A 21,630-nucleotide genomic window follows, 5' to 3' on the forward strand; every position below is an offset into this window, starting at 1 on the left:
TTCATTCCTCAAAGCTCTGGAATGAGACACTGAAATACGACCAAAGACGAGCATTGGGAACACTGTTCACCAAACCATCCAGCAAATACTCCACTGTTGGGAATTCTTGTTGTTTCCTTGGGTTCGGACAATGATCGAAACAAAACATAATCATTGCTATTGTCCATGTAAAGCAGACAATCTTATCGGGGAAAAAATTTAAGTATTTTTCTACTGAAAGTCGAATAAACGAAAGTGTGCAGAGGTCCTGGCCTGGACTCTGGAGATGCTTTTCAGCGCTGGGCTTGTTACACTGCTGAAGAGGTTGGGCTCTTTTTAGATCCAGTAAACGAAGAGAGCCAATCTAGAAAGCGGGTGAACACGAGTCATAGTCCAGTGTCACAGTTTTGGGAAGTTCGTGATGAATCGTGAAAGCCCAAATCCTCTTTCGCTTGAGTAGATTGAGTTCAGGGTGGCTAACGCACCTTTGCGATGAAACTTACAAACCCAGCCCAAATATGCCTCTTTCAACTGTAAAGTTAGAAATTTTAGTACTCCCTTCGGCTTCAAGTTGTCTTTTTTTAAATTTTACAAAAATGGAAATAAAAGATTTGAGATGTATTTTATATTACATTTTTTTTATAATATAAATGTTTAATGGTTTTAATAAAGAAATTGAGATGGAAGAAATACGGTTTATTTACATTTATTTAGCTTTAGAACATTGAATATGATTAACGTTAGGTTATTTTCTCTAGAATTTATCGCTATATATAATTTGCTATAGAAAACCTTATAAGATTTAAATATTAGTACTATTTAAAGTAATTTTTTTAATTAAAAAAGAGAGAAAAAAGAGACAATGATGGAGATGAATACTGAAACCCCACAAATACTTGCTGCTGCCCTGCTAATTCCTCGTGATAGACAACTTGGCAATCATCTTTCGGTTGCCTCCGCAAATCACGCACACGAACAGCACTCAGCTTTATACAACATTCAAAGCCAAATCTCGATAATTACTACTTTACATGGGTAAAAATAATATTTGGATTTGAAGTTCCAACTCCAAATGAATGCCATCTCTTTCAAGTTCCAACATGGCAACTTAAAAATGAAAAAAACAACAAAAACAATTATTGTAGTTGGAAGGAGATCAAGACGGTCCTAGGTATTTTCCTTGTTGCGTCTGGGAGATGTGTCTCCATCTCCAGGTTTAGATTTCCTAAGGGCACAACAAAATCCTATCAGATACACACATATCAGAACAACAAGAGTAATAAGCAATATGATGTCTACGCTTCTCCATTCTTTGGTCAAGTTAGCAAGTAATCCCGCTTTGCATGAATCGCAATGGAAGCAAAGTTGCATCTGGTCATTGCTCCATTGCAAGCAATCCATGCTGGCTGCTGTGTTGTTGGGAGTAAGCCAATACGTTGGATTTATATACGTGTACCCACATTCAGCTGGGGGCATACAGCATCCATACTGTAAAGAACATAAAAAGAGGAAAAAAATGGGACAGAAGAATAAAGGTAAAAATGCAAAATAGGTACCCTTTGAAAAGAATAATTTTTCATAGTTTGGAGAATCAAACTACATCGCTCTGTCTAATTCTTTGCTTTTGGAAATTTCATTAGAAAATTGTGAAGCTGAAACTTGAAAAGATGAAATGAAGTTTACCTGTATAGAGGTTAGCCGAGCATTGAAGAAATCCTGAGCTATGCGATATCTCTGGTTTAACTCAGAACACATATCTGTCGAGTTAAGGCAGGCTCTTATCCGATTCCACTTATAAGGACTCGCCACTTTTCGACGAAGCCAACCAGAAAAATCATCAAGGTCATGTTCCAAGTATGTGCGACCTGGAGCAGGGTGCCCTGCACCCTTGTTGGTGATCAAATAAATTAAAACAACCAAGCACGCAAACAGTACTATAAGGATGAACATGGCGACAAGGTACACGATGAGGAGCCAAGTGATGCGCCAACACCCTCCTACGAAACCTAATAGAGCCACGACCGAGATTGAGATGCCTAGAATTATAAGAGGCCATTGCAAAATCTTCACGCATGAGTTGTCTGGTTCGTTCGCGAGCCAGATTCCAGCACCAATGATTGGAATTGAGAGAAGCAAGGTGATGAAGTTGATTGTACCAACGATGGTATTGCTTGCTGCCATCTTGGTGAGAGGATTCTGAGAAGATCTTTCTGGGGATGGCTTTGTTGCCTGGGAGTGAGATCTAATAATGAACAGGAAATGGAATAGCTTAGACTGGAGAAATATGTGAGCAAAAATAATGAAGAAAATGTTGACGATCATGAATCATGATGTTAAATATCCAATTTTAGGCCACTAGAGGCGCACAAATCACGATAATTTGAATCCCTTCTTTGGAAAGATCTGACCTTGTATATATCTCCCGTGTTGTACATCTTGCAAGAAAAAATTGTATTAATTTCCACCTGATATCTGACAGAATTTGTTTATGTTAACCAAGTGTTATTTTCCTGAGAATCTGAAAATCGCAATGCTGATAATGACTTAATTGCAAGGGGTTCAAACTAGATTCATCAACACTCCGCCGCAAATGTTTTCAGTTGTGGCGAATTCTCAATGTTCTGAAACTAAACAGACAGCAAAAGATTCTATAAAACACCCCATGAGTCTGAAATGTTTGAAGATATGGAAAATGGATTTGGCCTGTGTAAAAGAGCAACGAGGTGATTGATGTGAAGGTGGATGATACTTAGAAGTGCTCAGCATACTGCTGGAGATCATTTTGGGGTATCATTCCCGGTCATGCTTAACAATGTTTGTTTAGCCTTACTCTATTTTAGAATTCTTTCCAAATTTCAGAACCGGAATTTCAGGTCTTCTACCCCCATGCTTCATGATTTCCTGGAAAAGTAATCGTGTTTTTCAAAACTTAACTACTAAGATTTACAAGAACAGAAGCAGAAGTGATGGAGATTCGTGCCGAAAGCGCATGATTTGTTTCTTAGTTTTGTCATTGAAATGCAGACTTTTTCTATATCTTGTCAGACAGTGATTGACAATTTGTCATGAACCCCACCCTCAAAGTCCAAGTTCTCGTGTATTGATTGAGTAAAGGCAATATCTTCGGTGCCACTCGCACATTGCGCACAGCTCACCACTGCCTTTACATAAATTTCTACCCTGTAATGAAAACCGTCAGTACCAACACACATTTTCAACCAAATGTAAACAAGGAAAGAATCTGCTTATACAAAGTCATAAAATCAAAAACTCCATTCAAACCAACCCCACTTGCCCCACGATCAGGTTACACATAGAATCCTCACGTATAACCTTGTTTGTATTTTCTAAATATGTCCTCAGTTTTGGCATTCCTAAAGGCACAACACCCTATCAAATATACACATATCAAAGCAATAAGAGTTATAAGCAGTATTATATCGGCTTTTCTCCATTCTTCCTTCAGATTTGCAAGTAATCCTGCTTTGCACGAATTACAGTTGTAGCAGAGTTGGGTTTGGTCATTGTTCCACTGTATGCAATCCGGGTCTGCAATGTTGTTGATGGGGCTGATCCAGTTTGTTGGATTTACGAACGTGTATCCACATTCAGTAGGTGGCTTACAGCATCCAGACTGTAAAGAAAAAGCATAAAGAACAAAGATAAGATGAGAATGCTTTGGAAAAGAAGATTAACTCGTGGTTGGAGAATCTAATTACCTTACCATGTCCTATTGTTCTTTACTTTCATACTTAGAAAACTTGGTCTGATCAGATGATTTTATGCTAAGCATGACTAACAAAGGAAAAAAAAACTCCCAATTTCCAAAGATTTCAAGAATTCTGACAGAAAATAAGTAGGAGATTTCACAAATAGCATAGCCCCCATATTGAAGTATTGCAATACATTAAGATTCATGTCCTCATATACCTTAAATTAAGTTTCTTACTATTGATTTCCGCAAATAGATTTGAAGTAACATTAAGAAGCAGACATTGCCTAAATTCCTAGCTACGGAGGCTATAACAGGAGAAATTTCGAAAGATGTTAAAATCAAGAAATAATCACATAGACCGTTGGGACAAGGGATAAGTCTAGCAAGCAGAAAGGTTTGATCGTATAGAAGTCCATATTCGGCTTTGGGATTTATGGAATGATCTGAAACCAAGCAGGGAAACTGAGATTTACCTCTATAGGAGTTAGATGAGCATTAAAGAAATCTATAGCCATTGTATAACTCTGGTTCAACTGGGCACACATCTCTGTCGAGCTGAGACAGACTTTTATCCTTTCCCACTTGTAAGAACTTCTGACTCTTCGTTGAAGCCAGCCTGAAAAATCTTCCAGATGATATTCCAAGTACGCGCGACTAGGTGCAAGGTGGCCTGAACCTCTAATGGTAACCATATAGATGAAAACAACCAAGCATGCAAGTAATATGATGAGGATGAGCATGCCGACAAGGTAGGCGATAAGGAGCCAGGGGATGCGCCAGAACCCTCCTATAAAGCCTGCGATAGCTACAACCAAGATTAAGACCCCCAAAACTATAACAGGCCATTGCAAAATCTTCACGCAAGAATTGTCTGGTTGATTTGCAAGCCAGATTCCTGCACCAATGATTGGAATTGAGAGCAGCATAGCAACAAAGTTGATTGCACCGATGACATTGTTGCTTAACGCCATTTTGTTTGGAGAATTGTTCTGTGAAGACCTATATGGGGTATTGTTTTGAGATCTAATAATGAAAAAGACTCTCAAAAATAGAAAATTTCTAATATATGAAAAGGAAAGGGGATTGCCTCGAGTAAAGATATACGTGTTGAAAAAATTGGCTGCACGATGCAGCTTTTGTCATGCAACCCCACAAGTTTTTGTTCTTTGCCTTGGATCCATGAAAGGTAGTAAAGCAAAATTGATAACAATTTTTTAAAGGGGCATTTAGGTCTTCAGGTCTAATCACTTTGGGTACCACTTTTTGAAAAGGAATACCTTGTACAGGATATGGGAAGAAAATGAAACAAAAGAGACTAGTTGTCCACAACTTTTGTATTTATGAAGGAAAAGGCAAAGAAAAAGAAAAATACTTAGAAAGAAGACGGTTATGTGTCTCAACTCCCGAATGCCTTTAGGCTTTAGGCTTGAACCCGCAAAGATTATGCTTTGGTTTTTGCTCTCCTACTACCTTTAGGCTTTGCTTCTTTCTTGCAACGTTGAACTTGTTTGACGACTTGCACAAGAGCCACACCACGCATTTCTGATTCAGCCAAATTTCACAGGCTTATGCCTTGTTGAATTAAAAGTGTATCTTTTCTGTTTTTGGTACATTTGCATGGGGCGGAAGGGCCTGTTTAAATGGTAATTTGTGTGTTCATTTGTTAGTGAGGATCGTCCCTATATTAGGATGGATTTGGGCACAAAAATGATGGAATTAGAAATATATATCAACAACCCAAAACAAATTTGAGATAAAGATCAAACCTAAGATTCAAGAATTTTATTAAAATATATGCAACAATTCTCTTTTAATTGACATTTTACTTCATCTAGCCGTCCTACTGACTTCTCTTCAGATCAGGACAAGCTTTGCAGCTGCAGCAATCCCCTCTTAGAGCCTTGAAGTTTCACCAGTTCAGCTTTGCTGGAAAATACTGCAAACAATTTTTCAGAAAAATTAAAGAACTTTGAAGACATAAGCTCTGAGTATAAGGAAAAAGGAAATGGAGCTTACCTTTGCAATAAGAGATTCATAATATGGCTTGACCTCTTCAACATCAACCAGAACTTTGCTCTTACTGTAGAGGTCATATTTGCTGTCAAGATTTTATCAAAAGCAAGTCAATAAGCTTTTACCAAATAATAATATAACAAATTGAAGAAGGGAGAGGACACTTACTTGAATATTTTAAGCCATTTCATGTTCTCCTTATCCTCCTTATTCATCAACTGGGTATATGCTCCGTACTTATGCAATGCTGTAAGCAAGACGGGAAGGAAAATGATACTATCAGTTAAATTGATCAAAATTTTTTGTGAGTTATAGCTTGGTGAAAATCAATTTGATTGTGAAAGCTTACGATAGAAGGAATGGTATCGGATGATGAACAATCCTGCCGAAGGCAATGTGGTTCCATTTTCCTTGGCCACCTAAAAGATTATGAGATAGATATTAAATAAAACTTGTGCAAAAAACAGTATCGAGAGCCTTAAGTGAGTTTAGTTTGGAGGGTTGATTGATGGAGTCAAATGCACACCATGTACATATAGTCATCATGCCCCCATGACATGAGCACATTGTCTAGCCCGCATCCTTCAGAGTATACCCCATTTTTGGTGTTGTGACTTGGATTGTTGAAGTCAGGATTTTCCTTGAAATACTGCGGCAAAAATTTTGGCAATTATAAATTCATCTGAGTTAAGATCATAAAACCTGATATTTTCAATTGGTAAAATGATTAAAGATCAAAGCAAAGATTTCAAAACCTTGTGGTGAACATTTGAGTCATCAAAAGCACATCCAACAGGGAATGTATCACCAACAACAGCCCATTGAGGTAGCTCTCCAAATTTTGGAAGAACAAGGATTTTTCCAAGATCTGGAACGTGTTGGAATCGGATAAGTATGTTAATTGTCAAATTTTATCGGGAGAAGATAAAAGGGAATTAATTTCTTCTTATCCAAGGGGTGTTTACCATGAATGAGAGCAGTCAGGTGCAACCAGTCTTCTTCAGGATAGTCTTTTCTGATTGCTTCAGCGCTCTGCAGCAAGTGCTGAATCTGAGGTTCATCCAAGTCAGGATCACTGTCATCCACAACGTCATTGAGAAGTTCACAGCATTCCCATATTCCCATCTCTGCCTTATCAAGCTTCTTGTATTCGTCCCTCATCCGCTTCACCTACATTTATTTGCAAAGTAGTAAATGCCCAAGCAATAACTGACACCGTCATCCATTATTTGTTTAATTAGATATATATATATATATATATTGTTTGTATAAAAATTTACTTACAAAATCATAGGTTTGGTTGATATGACTTAATTTGTAGTGTTGCTCGACAATGTCTTTCCTTTCACCATCTGCTTCATAATCCCTGCCAAACCATTAATTTCACCCATTATCGAGTCTTTTTCATTGGATATTCCAGGAACCTATATCCATAACATAAACCTGAGATATAAGTTTAAGAAAATAATTAATTTACCTGAATGACTTCCCAAAAGCATTGTTTTCGGGCACTGCAAATTCTTCATTTGATACGAGTTTATCAGCATCCGTCTGCATCTTCTTCTCCTCTCGTAGAGTAGCCGCTAAACAAATAATTAATAAAAGACACTATAAGATTAAAACGAAATGATCATAATTGAATCTTAAATAAAAGATTGGGATGGAGATGAAAAGCAGATCAAATGCCTGCTAGTTCAGGACTCTCAAAGCAGATAGTCATCTTCAGTACTGCAATCAACGAAGGTAAGAGAGAATCAAGAGAAGGCAATGGATGCTGTGACAAATGAGACTGTCAGAATGGGAATTTATAAAAGAATGCTAGGGAGTCCTTAGGAGATATCTGAGAACACCTGGAATCCTAAACAGAAAATCTTACTTTCCATTTACTACAAACCTAATCCTTTCAAAATTAGGAAATAAATTTGTACAACATGGATTCTTTCCTTCTTGTTATCTTTAGCAAATCTGGATTATTCAAAACCAAAAATCCATCCAAAGTGTGTCCAGCTAATCTTGGCAAAAATTTCTTAAAAATCTATATGGCTTCTATATCAAGCCGTGACCTGATCCAATTTCTGAACCATTTTATCTTTGGCTGATTCAAATATACGTGGACAGATCTTATCTTGTTTTATTTCCTCTCTGAATGGGAGGGTAAATTTTGTAGGAAAGGATGTGGCATCTAGTCGCGGAAGATATATAAATGGATAATTTTGAGTGTATTCTACTTGTGAACAAATTTGGTAACCTTAGAACGAGCCATTTGAATTCCAAACATCCAAAGAAGCCAAAGAAGGGAATGTTTGTTAAATTACATGGTGCTATTGTCATTGCATAAAAATTGCTACATATACCACAAATTTCTTAGTTTGATTTTGAAGGCTTTGATCATGTTGTTTTCTAGCGTAAATTTCGGATACCATAGATGTGCCAAATTGATGTTTTTGACTATTCTGATGGGTATGAAATCAAGGGAAGATTAAGCTTAATTTTGATTCCTCGGAAATTTAATCCCTTCCTTAAGCACATGTAAAATTCACGATTGATTTCAAGAATTAAAGACATAAAAACTATTTTGGCTAGGCATGATATTACCCCTATTCCCTATTTCATAATGGAAAGTTTAAGGTAATGGAAACTTACTTGGTAATTAAAAAAAAAGAAATCGAATTCAAAAAGTTCAATTATAGAATGTGTACATGTTTCGATGTTGTGAAAATAACAGAATAATTTTCAAAGAGTCGCCCAAAATTTATTTATTTAATTTGATCTTTTCATAATCAAAGTCTAACACAATGATAACCTTTTATTTTATTTACATCCAAATCACTTTTTCTATACTCCTAGCTTAACAATATATTTTAATATCCAAACCAACTAAAAAGTAAGATAAAGAGAAATTAATGTTGATCAATATATTTTTAAATTACAAAATAAAATAAAGATGGATTGTTCTGAATTTAGGTTACATTCATCTTATAAGAATAACACATGATATTTATTAATATTAACAATATAATTCAAGTTAATTTTTCTTCTGTTTAAATATCTATACTAATTTTTCTTTTTTTTAAAAAAAATACTTTTCCTTCCTTTTTTTTCAAAGTGGAGATCAATTTTTGTTCGTTTTTCTTCCTTATTCTTTTTTGTCATTTTCCCTCAATTGGCATAATTTCTTTTTTTTAAAAGAAAAAATCAGAAAAGGAAATGACCATGTTAACCCGCCAAATAAAAATCTTAGCGCTTATTATCCAATCTTTCCTGCTGACGAAACTCGAAAACTCGAAAGACAATGGCGGCCGTTGAAGCAGTTGCAGCACTCTCCTTCTCACGTTACCCTTCATCTTCCTCCAAATTCCTCTTGTGTCCCAAACCCACAGGACTCTCTTGCTTAACTTACGGCATTTCCAAGTCTGCCCCTATCCTTTCCCACAGTTGCACCATCTCTTCTTTGACCAATTCCAGAAAGAAGCCGGACGTTCTACTCTGCTCTACAGTTCAGGAAGTAAATGTAGAGGCTGAAACAGAGAAAACCCAGAAATCAAATGTGAAAAAAAAGCTTTTTGTGTTGAATTTTCCATGGTCTTATACGGTTGCTGATATCAAAGATCTCTTTGGCCAATGTGGAAACGTAACAGATGTTGAGGTTCTTTCTTTCTCTATAGAACTTTTTTTAAAAAAAATTAATTGCCTTTTTTATTATTTTTTGGTTTTTGTAATGATTTATGATATGGGTTTTTTGGTTATGTGGATTGCTCTTTAGATTATAAAGCATAAAGATGGAAGAAGTAGGAACTTTGCATTTGTGACAATGGCTTCTGGAGAAGAAGCTCAGGCTGCTGTCGATAAACTCGATTCTCATGTAAGTTTTTTTTAAAATTTTAATTTTATTTACTCTTTTGTTTGGTTTTTATGATTAAAGACTCATTTGTTTTCTATAATCTTTACTTAATTTCTCTCATTTTTTCTCTGAAAGGCTAATCAACTTGGTTCTTTATTTCCCGAGGGAAAATATAAATCCTTTTACACATTTTCATTGTTACATTGGACTAAAAGAAATCTTTTGTGATAGTCTTTTTGAGGTGTATACATGAATGATTAATAATTCTCAAGATACTCAATTATGTCCCGTGAATTAATTAGCACCTGTTCTTCTTTTAAGGGGGAGTTCCTTTTAAAACTCTGGGTCTGAGCCTGTTGCCTTGGGAGTGTTGGTTTCTGGAAGGCTGAGGGTTACCTTTGTTGTATGAGCTTGTGGTGGAGCAAAAAATGAAAAAGGAAAATGAAATACATTGTCATCAAGAATAAAACAAGAGAATTGCTTTCCATGGTATGTATCTTGTTTTGCATGTTGATGTATGATTTCTGGTGCAGGAAGTGTCGGGGAGAATTATTAGGGTAGAGTTTGCAAGGAGATTCAAGAAACCATCGCCTTCTCCACTGCCAATTGTTCCTCCTCGTGAGACGTGCCATAAGCTTTATGTGTCCAATCTTGCTTGGAAAGTTAGGTCGAGTCATCTCAGAGAATTTTTCTCCGCCTTTAACCCAGTTGCAGCTAGGGTTATTTTTGGTACCCCTTCAGGACAGTCTGCCGGGTATGGCTTTGTTTCATTTGCCACAAAGGAGGAAGCTGATGCTGCAATTTCTACTCTAAATGGGAAGGTAATCAAATTGAATCTATCTTTTCAGCACTCTGCATCCTTTTGCACAATTTAGTGCTTGTTATTGGAAAACACTTTCCATAGACCTTAAATGTTGGTTAATATGATCCCTAGGCTAACTACATTTGTGTTGAGGCTTATGAAGGTGGTTACTGAGTAGAACTCTTTTGTATTGTGAGACTGTCCTGGACATAAGTTTGATGTTTTCTCTCAATAAAAAGTTTCATATATCACTTCACATAAACTTGTCTCTGTAGTCACACTAATAGCTTCCACGTTGTTATAATTCTTACTAGATTGCTACACTTTCCTCTCTTTCAAGTCTGACGCATAAATCTGAACCCTTACCTCTTAATTGTTACGAGCTAATTTGTAACCTAAAACAACCATAAGCTGTAAAGTCAAGAACCAGCTTGACCATAAACATTGTCATACATCAATGCCTTTTGATCTTGTTAGCTCCAATATTTTGGCATTTATTATTCTTTTTCTTGAAATATGGTTTTAAGGAACTCATCATTCTTCTTTTTGTAGGAATTGATGGCTCGGCCACTACGTTTAAAATTCAGTGAAAGGAATGGTGATGAATCTGGAGGTGAAAAGAAAGAGGAAAAAGAGCGTGAGGGTCAAACTGAAGAGTCTTAGATCTTTGCTTGGACCTCATCTTTCTCCATCTTTTGCAAATTAGTGTACAAATGAGACTCAAGTCGAAAGTTTTGTCACCTGCCTATAGAAGTGGTCTGTAAATGTTTACATTCTCTCTAATTTTCCTTTTATTTGTATCTTTATAAAGTTCCATATTATTTATTATGCATATCACATGTATTCAATTGGTAAGATGGGAATTGTTTTGTCTTGAATGATTATTTAGAGAGATGTCTATTCCAGCTTTCCATTTTAACACCTTGCTTTGGTCGCATTATGTAGATATGAGGTATTTTGTCTTAAAAATGAAATGTGGCATGGAGCTAATCCATTGACCTCTTCTGGGTTGGTTATAAGAAAGAGTAGGGGGAGCGGTGTTGTGAGGGTAATTAGTTTTCAGAGCAACCTTGTGGTTATTGCATGATAATTTGACTTTCCATGAGATGTCATCATATCTCCAAATTCTTAACAAGTGGGATCAGTTTGATTTAGTCCTTATGTTGTGAGATCAATTTTTGTTCAAGTGTTTCTTGTCGTGGATTCTTTAGTCAAGATCCATCCAACTTTTTGGAATAACATCTATGAAGCCTTAATCCTTTATGTCACTAGTGAATTGTCTCTGTCAAGGTTTCTAATGTTTTATTTATTTTTAATTTTCCATTTACCAGCTGATTTCTTTTGGGATGAGAAGACAGTGTTTACTTCCTCTTATTGTTGGCGGCTGGTGGTTGTTGGCTAAAATGAAAATGCTTCTTGATTAGCCTAGTCAGCTTAGCTTCACCTAATAATTCATCCCTTTTCATTTATGAACCTTACCCTTTTTTTCCTCATTCCATTAAGTTTGTTAAATCTCTCTGCTTTGTATTGCATGTACGATTTCGTGGAAATTCCTTTTAAATTGCCTTTGTCTCTTCCATCATAGGTCATAGTATTAATCTGTGAAAATTTTTGTGCTAATGTTGCAGAAATTATATGGCAGGATAGGATATTAACCTCTTGTATTTTTGTGAAATGTGTGTATACCTTCTCTTTATTGCTTTATCTGTGAACAAAGCATGTTGACATTATTTATGCTAGTGTTGTTGTTCAATCAGATTACAATGCATCATTTTTACATTTTTGTTATTAGATGTGTATGTGCTATATAATTCAATTTTATAAAGTTGTGACAGATTGGCTGTACCATGCGACTTTATTATCATTGTACCTTAAATTTTTGCCTTTCGTTGCCAATTACTCTTGGATTCTGAATAATTATAATTCCTTGCGACCACAGTATCTTTATGATGCAGTTGAGCATACAAACTGCTTTTTAGGTTCAGCCTTTTTTCCTTTTTAGCTTAATTATGCAATATATGAATACCAAGAGCAGTTTTAACTTGGACCATGTTTTGACTGGTAAATGCATAATTGTGGGAAATGCTGATCAGACCCAACTTGAAGTCTTGCATACAAGTTCATCAAGATTCTACTTCTATTGGATGTCAGAAAGTAGAGTTTCAATCTTCTTGTCTGTCCAATTTTCATTTTCTTATCTAAAAGAGTGAATACTGAAAACTATATCTTGCCGTTCTTTCATGGTCGAGTGGCCTTCTGCATTAATAAGGAAATCCTGTAGGGTTGCAATGCGCAATAAGGTTGTTGAGACAGCATGAACAATGAGGCGGTTGCCACCGTAAAAGCTGAAAAACGGCCTTCGTAAATTTATGAGGCTTTGAAGCATAATCTAATTATTAGGTGCATAGTGTTTTAGAATAGTAATTAATAAATAATAATGGCTAACTGCCAAACTCTCCTAGAACCAAAGGTTTTATGGACTTAAGCAAGCTTCACGTTGTTCATCCGTTTTAAAGATTGAAAAAGTGGTCAGTTTTGGGACATGATGTTGCCATCTGGAGGCTAGGGAATTGATTTTAATTGTTGGCTAAAAAGCAGTTGCTCTTCATTTCATCATTCAATTTTGTTGATAAGACTCAAATTTAGTCGTCTCCAGTGTCTCTTACCTGTATTATAACAAAGTGGCGCACCAGAAGGCATTGAATGCTGAATTCTACCGGAAATAAGCAACCCCACTGTTCTGTGGGATCGTCTGGTGTTTCCTACTTTCCTTTGCAATGGGAGTCAGGCACAACTCCTTGCAACTTGGCAAGCCAGTTCATCAATCACTCTAGCAATGGTATTTACACCTTGCATGTTCTTGCACTCCCACGAAGTCTCCTACTTGTTTCTTCCATTGATGGGCTCAAGATAGAAAAGAGGGAAGAAAAGAAATTTGTGTCTTTTGACAATGTAACTTATGAATTACGTGAATCATACTTATGTTTGTTATACCGTATCATGAGACTTTAAACCTAAGCAAGTAAAGATGTAACGAAATACTTTTATTAATATGTATTTCACGAATTTATGATTATAAAAAAATAAAATATTCTTAGTAGCTATCATCAACGATTTGTATAACATATTGTTAAAATAAACACGCGTTTTTTGTTTATAAATTTGAGTGTACGTCCCAAAACACATGATCTCACTCTCTCTCCCTCTTGCCTCCTCTTTCCCAAACACATATTGACTTAAATTTGAAGAGGAAATCACCAAAAACCCTGGATAATAACTGCCATTTTATCAAGTCATTAAATCGGACCGATCAGAAGAGCCAGTCGACCCGAGCAGAAAATCCTTCCAGTCGACCCAACCCATCACCTCATTTTGACCTCAACGATGTTCAGTTGACATGAAATTACCATTTCTCTTCTTTCATATATTCTCAAAAAGAGCACAGCACTGCATAAAAACCCCATTTCCCCCAAGCCCACCCCCCATATGTTTTTTACCTAGACTCTTTACCAGCCATCAAACATTTCATTAGTCCTTGAGACTCGGATGTTTGAATGTTAATTTCTATCATTTGCATTGATTGCTTTTCGCTGCGCGTGACTGGAACTACTATCGCTTCGTTTTCCACCTCAGGAATGCACTTCTTATCAGTTTCTACAGCAAACTTCTTACTTCAACTGATACTATTGTGGATTGTGGAACATGATCATGTTAAAAACCTATACTTTAAACAGCAAACTTTTTTTGAAAGAAGGACATCTATATTCTAATTCGGTAATATCTTACTATTATTATTAGTATTATTCTTGTTATGATTACATTCATCAGAATCGTTTTAACACATAATGATCATATGCTTTTCAAATTTTGATGATTAATTTAATCTGCTTTTTCTCCTCCTAGTTAATTGGAATCTTATGCTATCTCTGACCTATCTCCCAATGGTGGGTGTGGTGGGCACATCTACCTCTTTGTATCATAAAATTTCATTCCCTGCTTCTTCTTTTACAATCTATTTTTTGACAGGTTGGTGAGACAATGGGTCTCTGGTTGCTTAAGATTATCAGAAGTTTATACAAATGGTGCTTTGGAAAGTGCAAAAAGGAAATGGTGGCAAGGATTATTAAAGTTAATAGGTCACTATGATAGGTCACTAAGTGTTTAGAGGATTGGTGTGACTTTGGAGAGAAAGAGAGAGAGACCACTGATAAAGCAGAAATGAAAAGAAGAGAAAAGGTAAACGACACTATGATGTTTGGTTAGAGAGAAAGAGGCTTCTTGGTCACCACACTTGACTAAAAGAAAGCTTCTTCATTGACTAAAACTGCCTAATGCTCATTGTTCTATATCTATAGTTTTGACAACAACTTTACCTTGTAAAGAAAAGTCATTTCATATCTTCGAATCGACCTGGAAAACAGTTTTGTGTCATTTTTTGATTAAACATTCTGGGTGTCGCCTGAGTTCCAGCTTTCTTTAACTTGCTCTTACGTTGGTCTTATTGTCAGAAAATCGAAGTCCCTTGCTTCAATGGCAAGGAAAAGATGTGGCACTTGGGTTATGAAATGTGGGAGAATAGATGCTCATCTCAATCAGAATTTACAGATCTTTTGCCGAGGCCCCCACACAACAATTTGATGCATTTAGAAGAGACAATGGAGCATTACGTTTTATTTTTCTTGGGATAATTATGTCTAGTGTCTCAGGAAATATTCCTACTTTTTTTATTCTGTTGCGCTTTTCCGTTATTATATAACACAAAAAAGGCTACTACATCTTGCCCTGGAGCTTCATTTCACTGAGGTCAAGAAAATAAGAAGATGAAAGCAAGGATTATATTTGACCCCAAAGTCCCAAACCCTTGGAAATATTTGGTCTTGCGGCCTACCTTGGGAGACTGTGAGTGTGTGACCTGTCTTTTCAAGATTTAGGCACAAATACCCTCATGCCAAAAAGCTATATCATTACTTTCCTTTCATGCGAAAAAACAAGTAGTTTTGCATTATTGAACTCTCATCTGGTACACCTAATCTGACGGCTCATTGGGCCATTCAGATATTCAGAATTTTTGGGTTAAAACTTGTTAACTTACGGTTAGGGAATACATGTAAAGTCATCACAAGCTTCCACAGTTCCACCTATAACTATAAAGATGAGAAATATGCAATATATTCACTTCAACTGCAACTGGCTTCGACGATAATAAAGCATTGATTACTTTTATGAATTCCCAACCAACATCACCCCCTAGTCAACATATCATTATCCTCACATACAAAAGATAGCTAAAGAAGAGTGAAACAAAAAAAGAGGGGGAGAGAGAGAAGAGCTAGAAAAGAAAAGAAGGGAAAGAAAAAGAAGAAAAAGGAAATACCCATTAGTACCTCTCTGCCTGTTTTGGCTGTCTTCGCTTTGCTTTCCATGTAAGCCCCTTGGGCTGCTTTTCCACCCCTTCTTGTCTCTTCATGAAATTTGCATTGCAGGAGCCCCTAACAGGCTTACACTCTGTTCTGTCTAAAATCTTCCACATGTAATGTCCAATTGTAATGCATTGTGTTTTTGCTCTTTGGTTCTAACCGTTTCTTAGGTGAAAACATTTCAGGCCATCCTGTTTGCATCATTTTTAAGGTAATCTTTTGATACTTTCTGTACGAATGATCTTATTATTTCTGAAGAGTCTCTAGAAATAGGTTCTTGTAAATTTCCAGCTTTTGTCTTTGTTGTCTAAGGGGTTGGATGCAAACGGTCTAAATTGTTTATTCATCCTCATTATATAGTTGTTGCAACTGAAACCTTCCTGCATAGGAAGAAGAGAGATATTATGTTAGAATTGATAGTAGGTTTAATTCAGTAGAGTTTTTCTTGACTTGTCATGGGGTCTGTCGGTAACCCAAGAACCTGGGTGCCATACATGAACACCAAAGACTGCTCTCAAGGTTTTTGTAGCTTGTATTGTCCACAATGGTGCTATATCATTTTCCCTCCTCCACCTCCCATAGAATTTCCTGATGATGATTCAGGCCCAAATTTCTCCCCTCTAGTGATTGCAATCATTGGCATTCTGGCCAGTGCTTTTCTTTTAGTAAGTTACTACACAATAATATCTAAATATTGTGGGAATGTTGACTCATCAAGAAGAAGAGAGAATCATGACCCTGGTGAAGTATTGGAAGACAATCACAGCCCATCTGTCCATGAGCCATGGCAGACTTCAACAACCGGTTTGGATGAGGCTTTAATCAAGTCGATTACAGTTTGCAAATACAAGAAGGGTGACGGTTTGATTGAAGGAACTGATTGTTCTGTTTGCCTCAGTGAGTTCCAAGAAGATGAGAGTTTAAGGCTCCTGCCAAAATGTAGCCATGCTTTCCATGTCCACTGCATTGATACATGGCTTAGGTCTCACTCAAATTGCCCTTTGTGCCGTGCTAATATAATCTTTATTAGTGCTTCACTACTTCCATTGCCACCTGCAGTGACAGAAAGTCCTCCAGGCAATGAATCTTTGCAGGATAGGCAACCCGTGACAAACGAATATGCAGCTGCTGCACAAGACTCAGGAAGGGGGAGTATGCAGGAGGTAGACAGATTTCAGAGTGATCTTAGTCGATTGCCAAAAACCCCATCGCGTGCTTTCAGCGATTTAAGCAACGCGCAAGGAAGAGACAGCGTGATTGAGATTAGAGAAGAAAGTTATCAACAGATGAGAAGATCAGTTTCCATGGATCATCCATGTCAAAGCCAAACTTCAGTTGCTGATATTTTGCATATGAATCAAGAGGAAGACAGCAGAGACGAAGAGTGCCACTTCTCATCAGGTATTGCCGGATCATCGAAACAATCAGCGGAAGGCAGTAAGCTTAGCAATAAAATGAGGGTGTTGCACTGTGTAATGAACCCTGTTGCAATGAAGAGATCCTTTTCCAGTGGTAGATTCTTTCTCACTAGGCAAGGAAGAGTAAGAGATCCAGCTATTCCTCTCTAAATATAGCTTTCTGACAGAAACCGATCATATTCATAGCACTACAATCATGAAGAGATAGAGAGATTTTGTGTGACTGTCTTACATTTTTATCTATTTATTGATATAGATACTCTGTTAGCCTAAGTAAGAACTATATATATTAATCTTCTTATGAAATCCAAAGACATCTCAATGTGTAATTTGTCAGTAATTTTTCTGTCTTTTTTCCATTGCTTCTACTTCCTGGTTACAATTTGCTTCCACTTTCTTTCCTGACCTTTGGTTTAATGCCAAAGTACTCCTTGATGTATCTAAATGGGAACTGAATTAGGAAAGCAATAAAAGAAAACAAGAAATCAGGAAGATAAAAAAAAAAAAATCCATCATCATCAACCATACAAATCTATAATATAACCAGCCCAAGCCTTTTTTCCTAAAATCTACAACAAACAAATATTCATACATGCATATGTATATGAATTTAACCTTATGTTTGAGTTTTTTTCTCTTTGAATAAGTCGAATATGTTTAAATTTTAGTCACTGGGGTGGGTATTTTTGGATATACACTCATCCGGACCTAACCATGGTACAAGAATTTATTAGATTAACATGGTTTTTGCTGAACAAGTGACGGTCCTAATTGTGTTCACGTCTAGAGGGAATCTCCAAGTCAGATCATTCATCAGTACCATCATCCCCCTTCAGATAGATTTAATTTTTTCGGCCTGATGTGTTCTTAGAGAGATGAGGCTCCGGGAAAGTTGATCAGCCCATTTTGGTCTTTTTAATCACAATTATCTTTAGCCCTGACTCAGGGGAAGTCCATTGGACAATGGGTTCAAGAAGAGCTTGCTTCTTCTGGCCCAAGTGAGTTCCTGGGCCAACAAATTGGGGCCTAAAAGTTTATTATTGTCTGTGTATATTATTTATACATAACAAAATTTAATTTACTGATAATGTATAAAATTTATTCAATGATAATACATCAAATACAATTTTTTTTTCTTTTGATTTGATTGTTGAGTCCTGTTTGCTCCATGTTTCATTGGGCATGATGTTCCACATGCATGGTCATACATAGATATGTGTTACATACATATTAAGATGACTAAGCAGCAAAAATGCATGGTACTGATCACATTTTGCAATGACAGACAAGGAATGAGTAATTATACATGTGGAAAGTAGAATTTTCCAAATAAAAAAAAACAAAGACAAAAAGGGTAATGTGCAAAGAGAAAGCTGCATGGAAAAGTTTCCTGGTAAAAAAGGACCTGGTGAGGAGACAGTGTTTAAATAAGATACTGTTGCATGAAATTGTACAAACAAAATACAGTCAATTATGTGAGTTGGCAATTCCTTAAAAGGGGGAAAAAATTCCTTACAAAGAAAGGCAATCGTATTTGGAGCTAAATGTAAATGTAAGTTTGTACAATAGATATGTACATATTTTATTTTTAACTGTAAATGTAAATATAAATTTTCCAATACATATATGCACGTAAATATTTTATTTTTAATTTATTAGATTAAACAATTTATTTACTTTTCAAATTTTCATTAAAAGGAAAATCAAATAGGATATGTTGTTACAAACATTGTTCATCATGGAGGTAAATTTTGGGAGGAATGCATGGGAAAACCTGTGTATGCAGTATACAATCTCACATTGAAAAGGAAAAGAAATAAGGGTCTTTAAAATAATGAGCGTGTGTCCGAACTAAAATGGGCTAAAGTGCAAGATGGACTATAGATGATGTTTTCAGACTTCTTCTATATCATTTTAAAATATTCACACAGATGCACACTTTGAAGCCATTTTATCAAATTCCAGTTCAATGTTCTAATCTGTTGGTTTCACCAAGTAAAGATTACTGCTTGAAACAAATTTAAATATAGTAGTAATGTAAGGGTAACTTTGTCAAGATTCATCCGCCGACATCCCTGTCTAATAACACAACAAGACATAAGTCTTAATGAAGGTACAGATTCTTGCTAGACAAAGAAACAAAAACAAAGGCTGAAAGGAAAGATGCGACGTCGATCCCACAAAACCCTCTTACCCCTCTGCGTTTTTTCCATTGCAAACTACAAAAAACCCATCACTTTTCCCAAAGCCACACCCCCATCCCGGCCGGCCCTTGCAGCAGCACTTCTGTGAATGTCAACCTTCCATTTCCTTCACCAAGATTGAAAACCAAAGAAATGAAAATTTGTCTCCGTGTGTGAGAAGAGAGAGACAGGACACATTGAGCCAGCCAATCAAGTGCTTGTGTACTTGGATTTTCTTACAACGTATTGAACAAAAAAAACAAAGTTAATTTAATTTGTGAGACTTTTTTGCAAGGTGTTTTCACTGGCAATTTCTTACAGCATGTATAAGAATGGCCTGCCTTCCTGCTGAAACATCTATTCACCAGTACATACAATTTTAAATTCACAAGGGTAAACGTTATGTATCAAGATAGAGATACCAAGAAATTTAATAGTTTCATGGCCAATTACAATTACACTAATGACTGCCATTTTCTTGTCTTGAACTAAGTTAATTTTATAGAATAGACCTAGCTATTAAAACCTTCATTTAATTTTCTAGTGAATTTTCAGTTGCGAAGTTGGTTTTCATACTACATTAATACACTGACTGAGAGGTATCTTGTATGAACAACCTACAAAACTATCTTTAATATTGTCTCAGCATTCATTCTAACTTAAAAGAGAAAGAGAAAATTATTTTCACTTGAGATCTCAACATTCACATAAATATCCACGCTATATTTAATGAACCTAAATTTTAATCTAATAGGATTAAGCTTAAGGATTGTAGTGCAAAAGACAGGAATGCGAGAGAATCAAGAACTCTCGACAATCTGTGGAACTGGAAGTGTGGTTAATTCATTCTTGGGAGACGAGATAAAGGCGAACCAGCTGCAGGTTCATATGCAAAACAAAGCATATTGTAAGCATGCATGGGACCTGAGAGACCATCCCCATGGCATATAAAGGGAAAAAAAAGTAGTAATTAACAAAGTTTCTATTTTGATACACTCTTGATAAAACATCCTACTTTACCAGATGAACATCCTGGCAAGTCAAGCCTAAGAAAAAAACTCAAGACACACTTTTCGTTTGACTCAAACTACATACAGGAACAATAAAAACTAAACCAAAAAAGAAAAAAAAAATTGTAGAAACTCTTGACAAGTCAACCCAGAAGGCCAGAATCCACCCACTCTCTCTCTCTCTCTCAAATAACAAAAAAAAAGAAGTGAAGGAAAACAAGTGATGGCTTTATGGGATTTCACCATAAACCTAAGGGATAATTTGGGTAAAGCTAGCACAAGTTGATCAACATAAGGCAGTTTCGTCTTCCTCAATAATTCTGAGCATGTGGTGAACTGCCCCTGCTATGTCATCTACTGAACTGAGTTGGCATCCTTCTTCAACCTGCATTCAGAATGTTTCGAATTTTAACCCAAAACTGTGCATGTGAGAGTTTCTGAAATTACACAGACGAAGACGTTTTGCTAATTAAACAAAGGAAGCACCAGTAGTAAGTGAGAAAAAAACAATCTTTCTTCTTTGCCATCTTTCCCCATATGAAAATAATTTCAAGGCCATTAAGTACTACTATAACTTCTAAAAATTTATTTGATTTTTCTAAACTTGTGGAAAATGACATTTTTCCTATCCAAGGGTAAAACAAATGTATATATGCAGGTGAAGAGACAGCATTTGCCACACCACCATTTTATAATAATTGAAGACCATCTCTACTAGGCTATTTATTGCTCAAATTAAGGAAATCAGAATATGGATGGACTAACCATATTATAAATCAATTTTTAATTTCCTTGAAAACATTTTATATATTTATTCGGATAAAATCTGCAGTGACTACAGATTTTTGATACTAGGAGTATTCTGAAATTTCAAGGGAATATTATTTTTCTTAAAAAGGAAAGATGACGGATGGTGATGGGGAAAAAGTGCATATATTTGCATATTACCTTGGCGCTGATAGAGTAGAGAACTAATGGATAAATGGTTGTGACGTTAAGGTGGAGGATGGAAAGGTAAAGTGACTGAAACCCAGCAACAAGCTTGGAAAGATGGCTGGGACCTTTTCTTGACAGGATTCGAAGATTAGCATGAGTTTCAATCAGAGTCACCTCAATATCCGCTATTGATGCCTTGGTCTTCGATGTAAATTTGCTAGGGATCTGAGACCAGGTGTACTGAGGGAACATGAAAAATTGTGCAAATGGTGGTGGTGGCGGTGGTAGCAGTTTGGAGTTGGTGGTTCCTTCGCTG

At 36.2% G+C, this 21,630-nt stretch overlaps 6 protein-coding genes across 7 annotated transcripts; 2 read left to right on the forward strand and 4 right to left on the reverse strand.

The window, feature by feature from the left end:
• Nucleotides 1-803: 803 nt before the first annotated feature.
• On the reverse strand, nucleotides 804-2,714 carry LOC110420505 (protein TORNADO 2-like). 2 transcript variants are annotated; one of them, XM_021433863.2, is made up of 3 exons: nucleotides 2,388-2,714; nucleotides 1,663-2,221; nucleotides 804-1,467 (listed from the first exon to the last, which is right to left on the reverse strand). In XM_021433863.2, the coding sequence occupies exons 2-3, from the start codon at nucleotides 2,158-2,160 to the stop codon at nucleotides 1,147-1,149; spliced, it is 819 nt and encodes a 272-aa protein (XP_021289538.1). In that variant the 5' UTR covers nucleotides 2,161-2,221; nucleotides 2,388-2,714; the 3' UTR covers nucleotides 804-1,146. The 2 variants fall into 2 exon arrangements, with proteins under 2 accessions (XP_021289538.1, XP_021289530.1); XM_021433855.1 differs by lacking the exon at nucleotides 2,388-2,714 and having other exon boundaries at nucleotides 1,663-2,370.
• Nucleotides 2,715-3,178: 464 nt separating this feature from the next.
• LOC110413542 (protein TORNADO 2-like) lies at nucleotides 3,179-5,308 on the reverse strand. Its single transcript, XM_021424399.2, has 2 exons — nucleotides 4,168-5,308; nucleotides 3,179-3,613 (listed from the first exon to the last, which is right to left on the reverse strand). The coding sequence occupies exons 1-2, from the start codon at nucleotides 4,663-4,665 to the stop codon at nucleotides 3,302-3,304; spliced, it is 810 nt and encodes a 269-aa protein (XP_021280074.1). The 5' UTR covers nucleotides 4,666-5,308; the 3' UTR covers nucleotides 3,179-3,301.
• Nucleotides 5,309-5,448: 140 nt separating this feature from the next.
• Nucleotides 5,449-7,598, reverse strand: LOC110413525 (putative inositol oxygenase). Its single transcript, XM_021424377.2, has 10 exons — nucleotides 7,394-7,598; nucleotides 7,185-7,290; nucleotides 6,992-7,073; nucleotides 6,673-6,877; nucleotides 6,463-6,575; nucleotides 6,234-6,356; nucleotides 6,057-6,126; nucleotides 5,876-5,954; nucleotides 5,711-5,792; nucleotides 5,449-5,630 (listed from the first exon to the last, which is right to left on the reverse strand). Exons 1-10 carry the CDS (start codon nucleotides 7,425-7,427, stop codon nucleotides 5,604-5,606), a joined length of 921 nt encoding a protein of 306 aa, XP_021280052.1. The 5' UTR covers nucleotides 7,428-7,598; the 3' UTR covers nucleotides 5,449-5,603.
• Nucleotides 7,599-8,966: 1,368 nt separating this feature from the next.
• On the forward strand, nucleotides 8,967-11,271 carry LOC110413534 (RNA-binding (RRM/RBD/RNP motifs) family protein). Its single transcript, XM_021424387.1, has 4 exons — nucleotides 8,967-9,353; nucleotides 9,471-9,569; nucleotides 10,082-10,369; nucleotides 10,903-11,271. Exons 1-4 carry the CDS (start codon nucleotides 9,000-9,002, stop codon nucleotides 11,011-11,013), a joined length of 852 nt encoding a protein of 283 aa, XP_021280062.1. The 5' UTR covers nucleotides 8,967-8,999; the 3' UTR covers nucleotides 11,014-11,271.
• Nucleotides 11,272-15,612: 4,341 nt separating this feature from the next.
• On the forward strand, nucleotides 15,613-17,499 carry LOC110414740 (E3 ubiquitin-protein ligase Os04g0590900-like). Its single transcript, XM_021426132.2, has one exon. The coding sequence runs from the start codon at nucleotides 16,223-16,225 to the stop codon at nucleotides 17,333-17,335; it is 1,113 nt and encodes a 370-aa protein (XP_021281807.1). The 5' UTR covers nucleotides 15,613-16,222; the 3' UTR covers nucleotides 17,336-17,499.
• A 3,165-nt stretch (nucleotides 17,500-20,664) lies between these two features.
• On the reverse strand, nucleotides 20,665-21,566 carry LOC110419546 (transcription factor bHLH71-like). Its single transcript, XM_021432644.2, has 2 exons — nucleotides 21,327-21,566; nucleotides 20,665-20,763 (listed from the first exon to the last, which is right to left on the reverse strand). Exons 1-2 carry the CDS (start codon nucleotides 21,564-21,566, stop codon nucleotides 20,665-20,667), a joined length of 339 nt encoding a protein of 112 aa, XP_021288319.1.
• Between the last annotated feature and the right edge of the window lie 64 nt (nucleotides 21,567-21,630).

Source organism: Theobroma umbraticum, unplaced genomic scaffold, assembly GCF_002168275.2.
Source record: "Theobroma umbraticum cultivar Fairchild unplaced genomic scaffold, ASM216827v3 scaffold_30.0, whole genome shotgun sequence".
Taxonomy (NCBI): domain Eukaryota; kingdom Viridiplantae; phylum Streptophyta; class Magnoliopsida; order Malvales; family Malvaceae; genus Theobroma; species Theobroma umbraticum.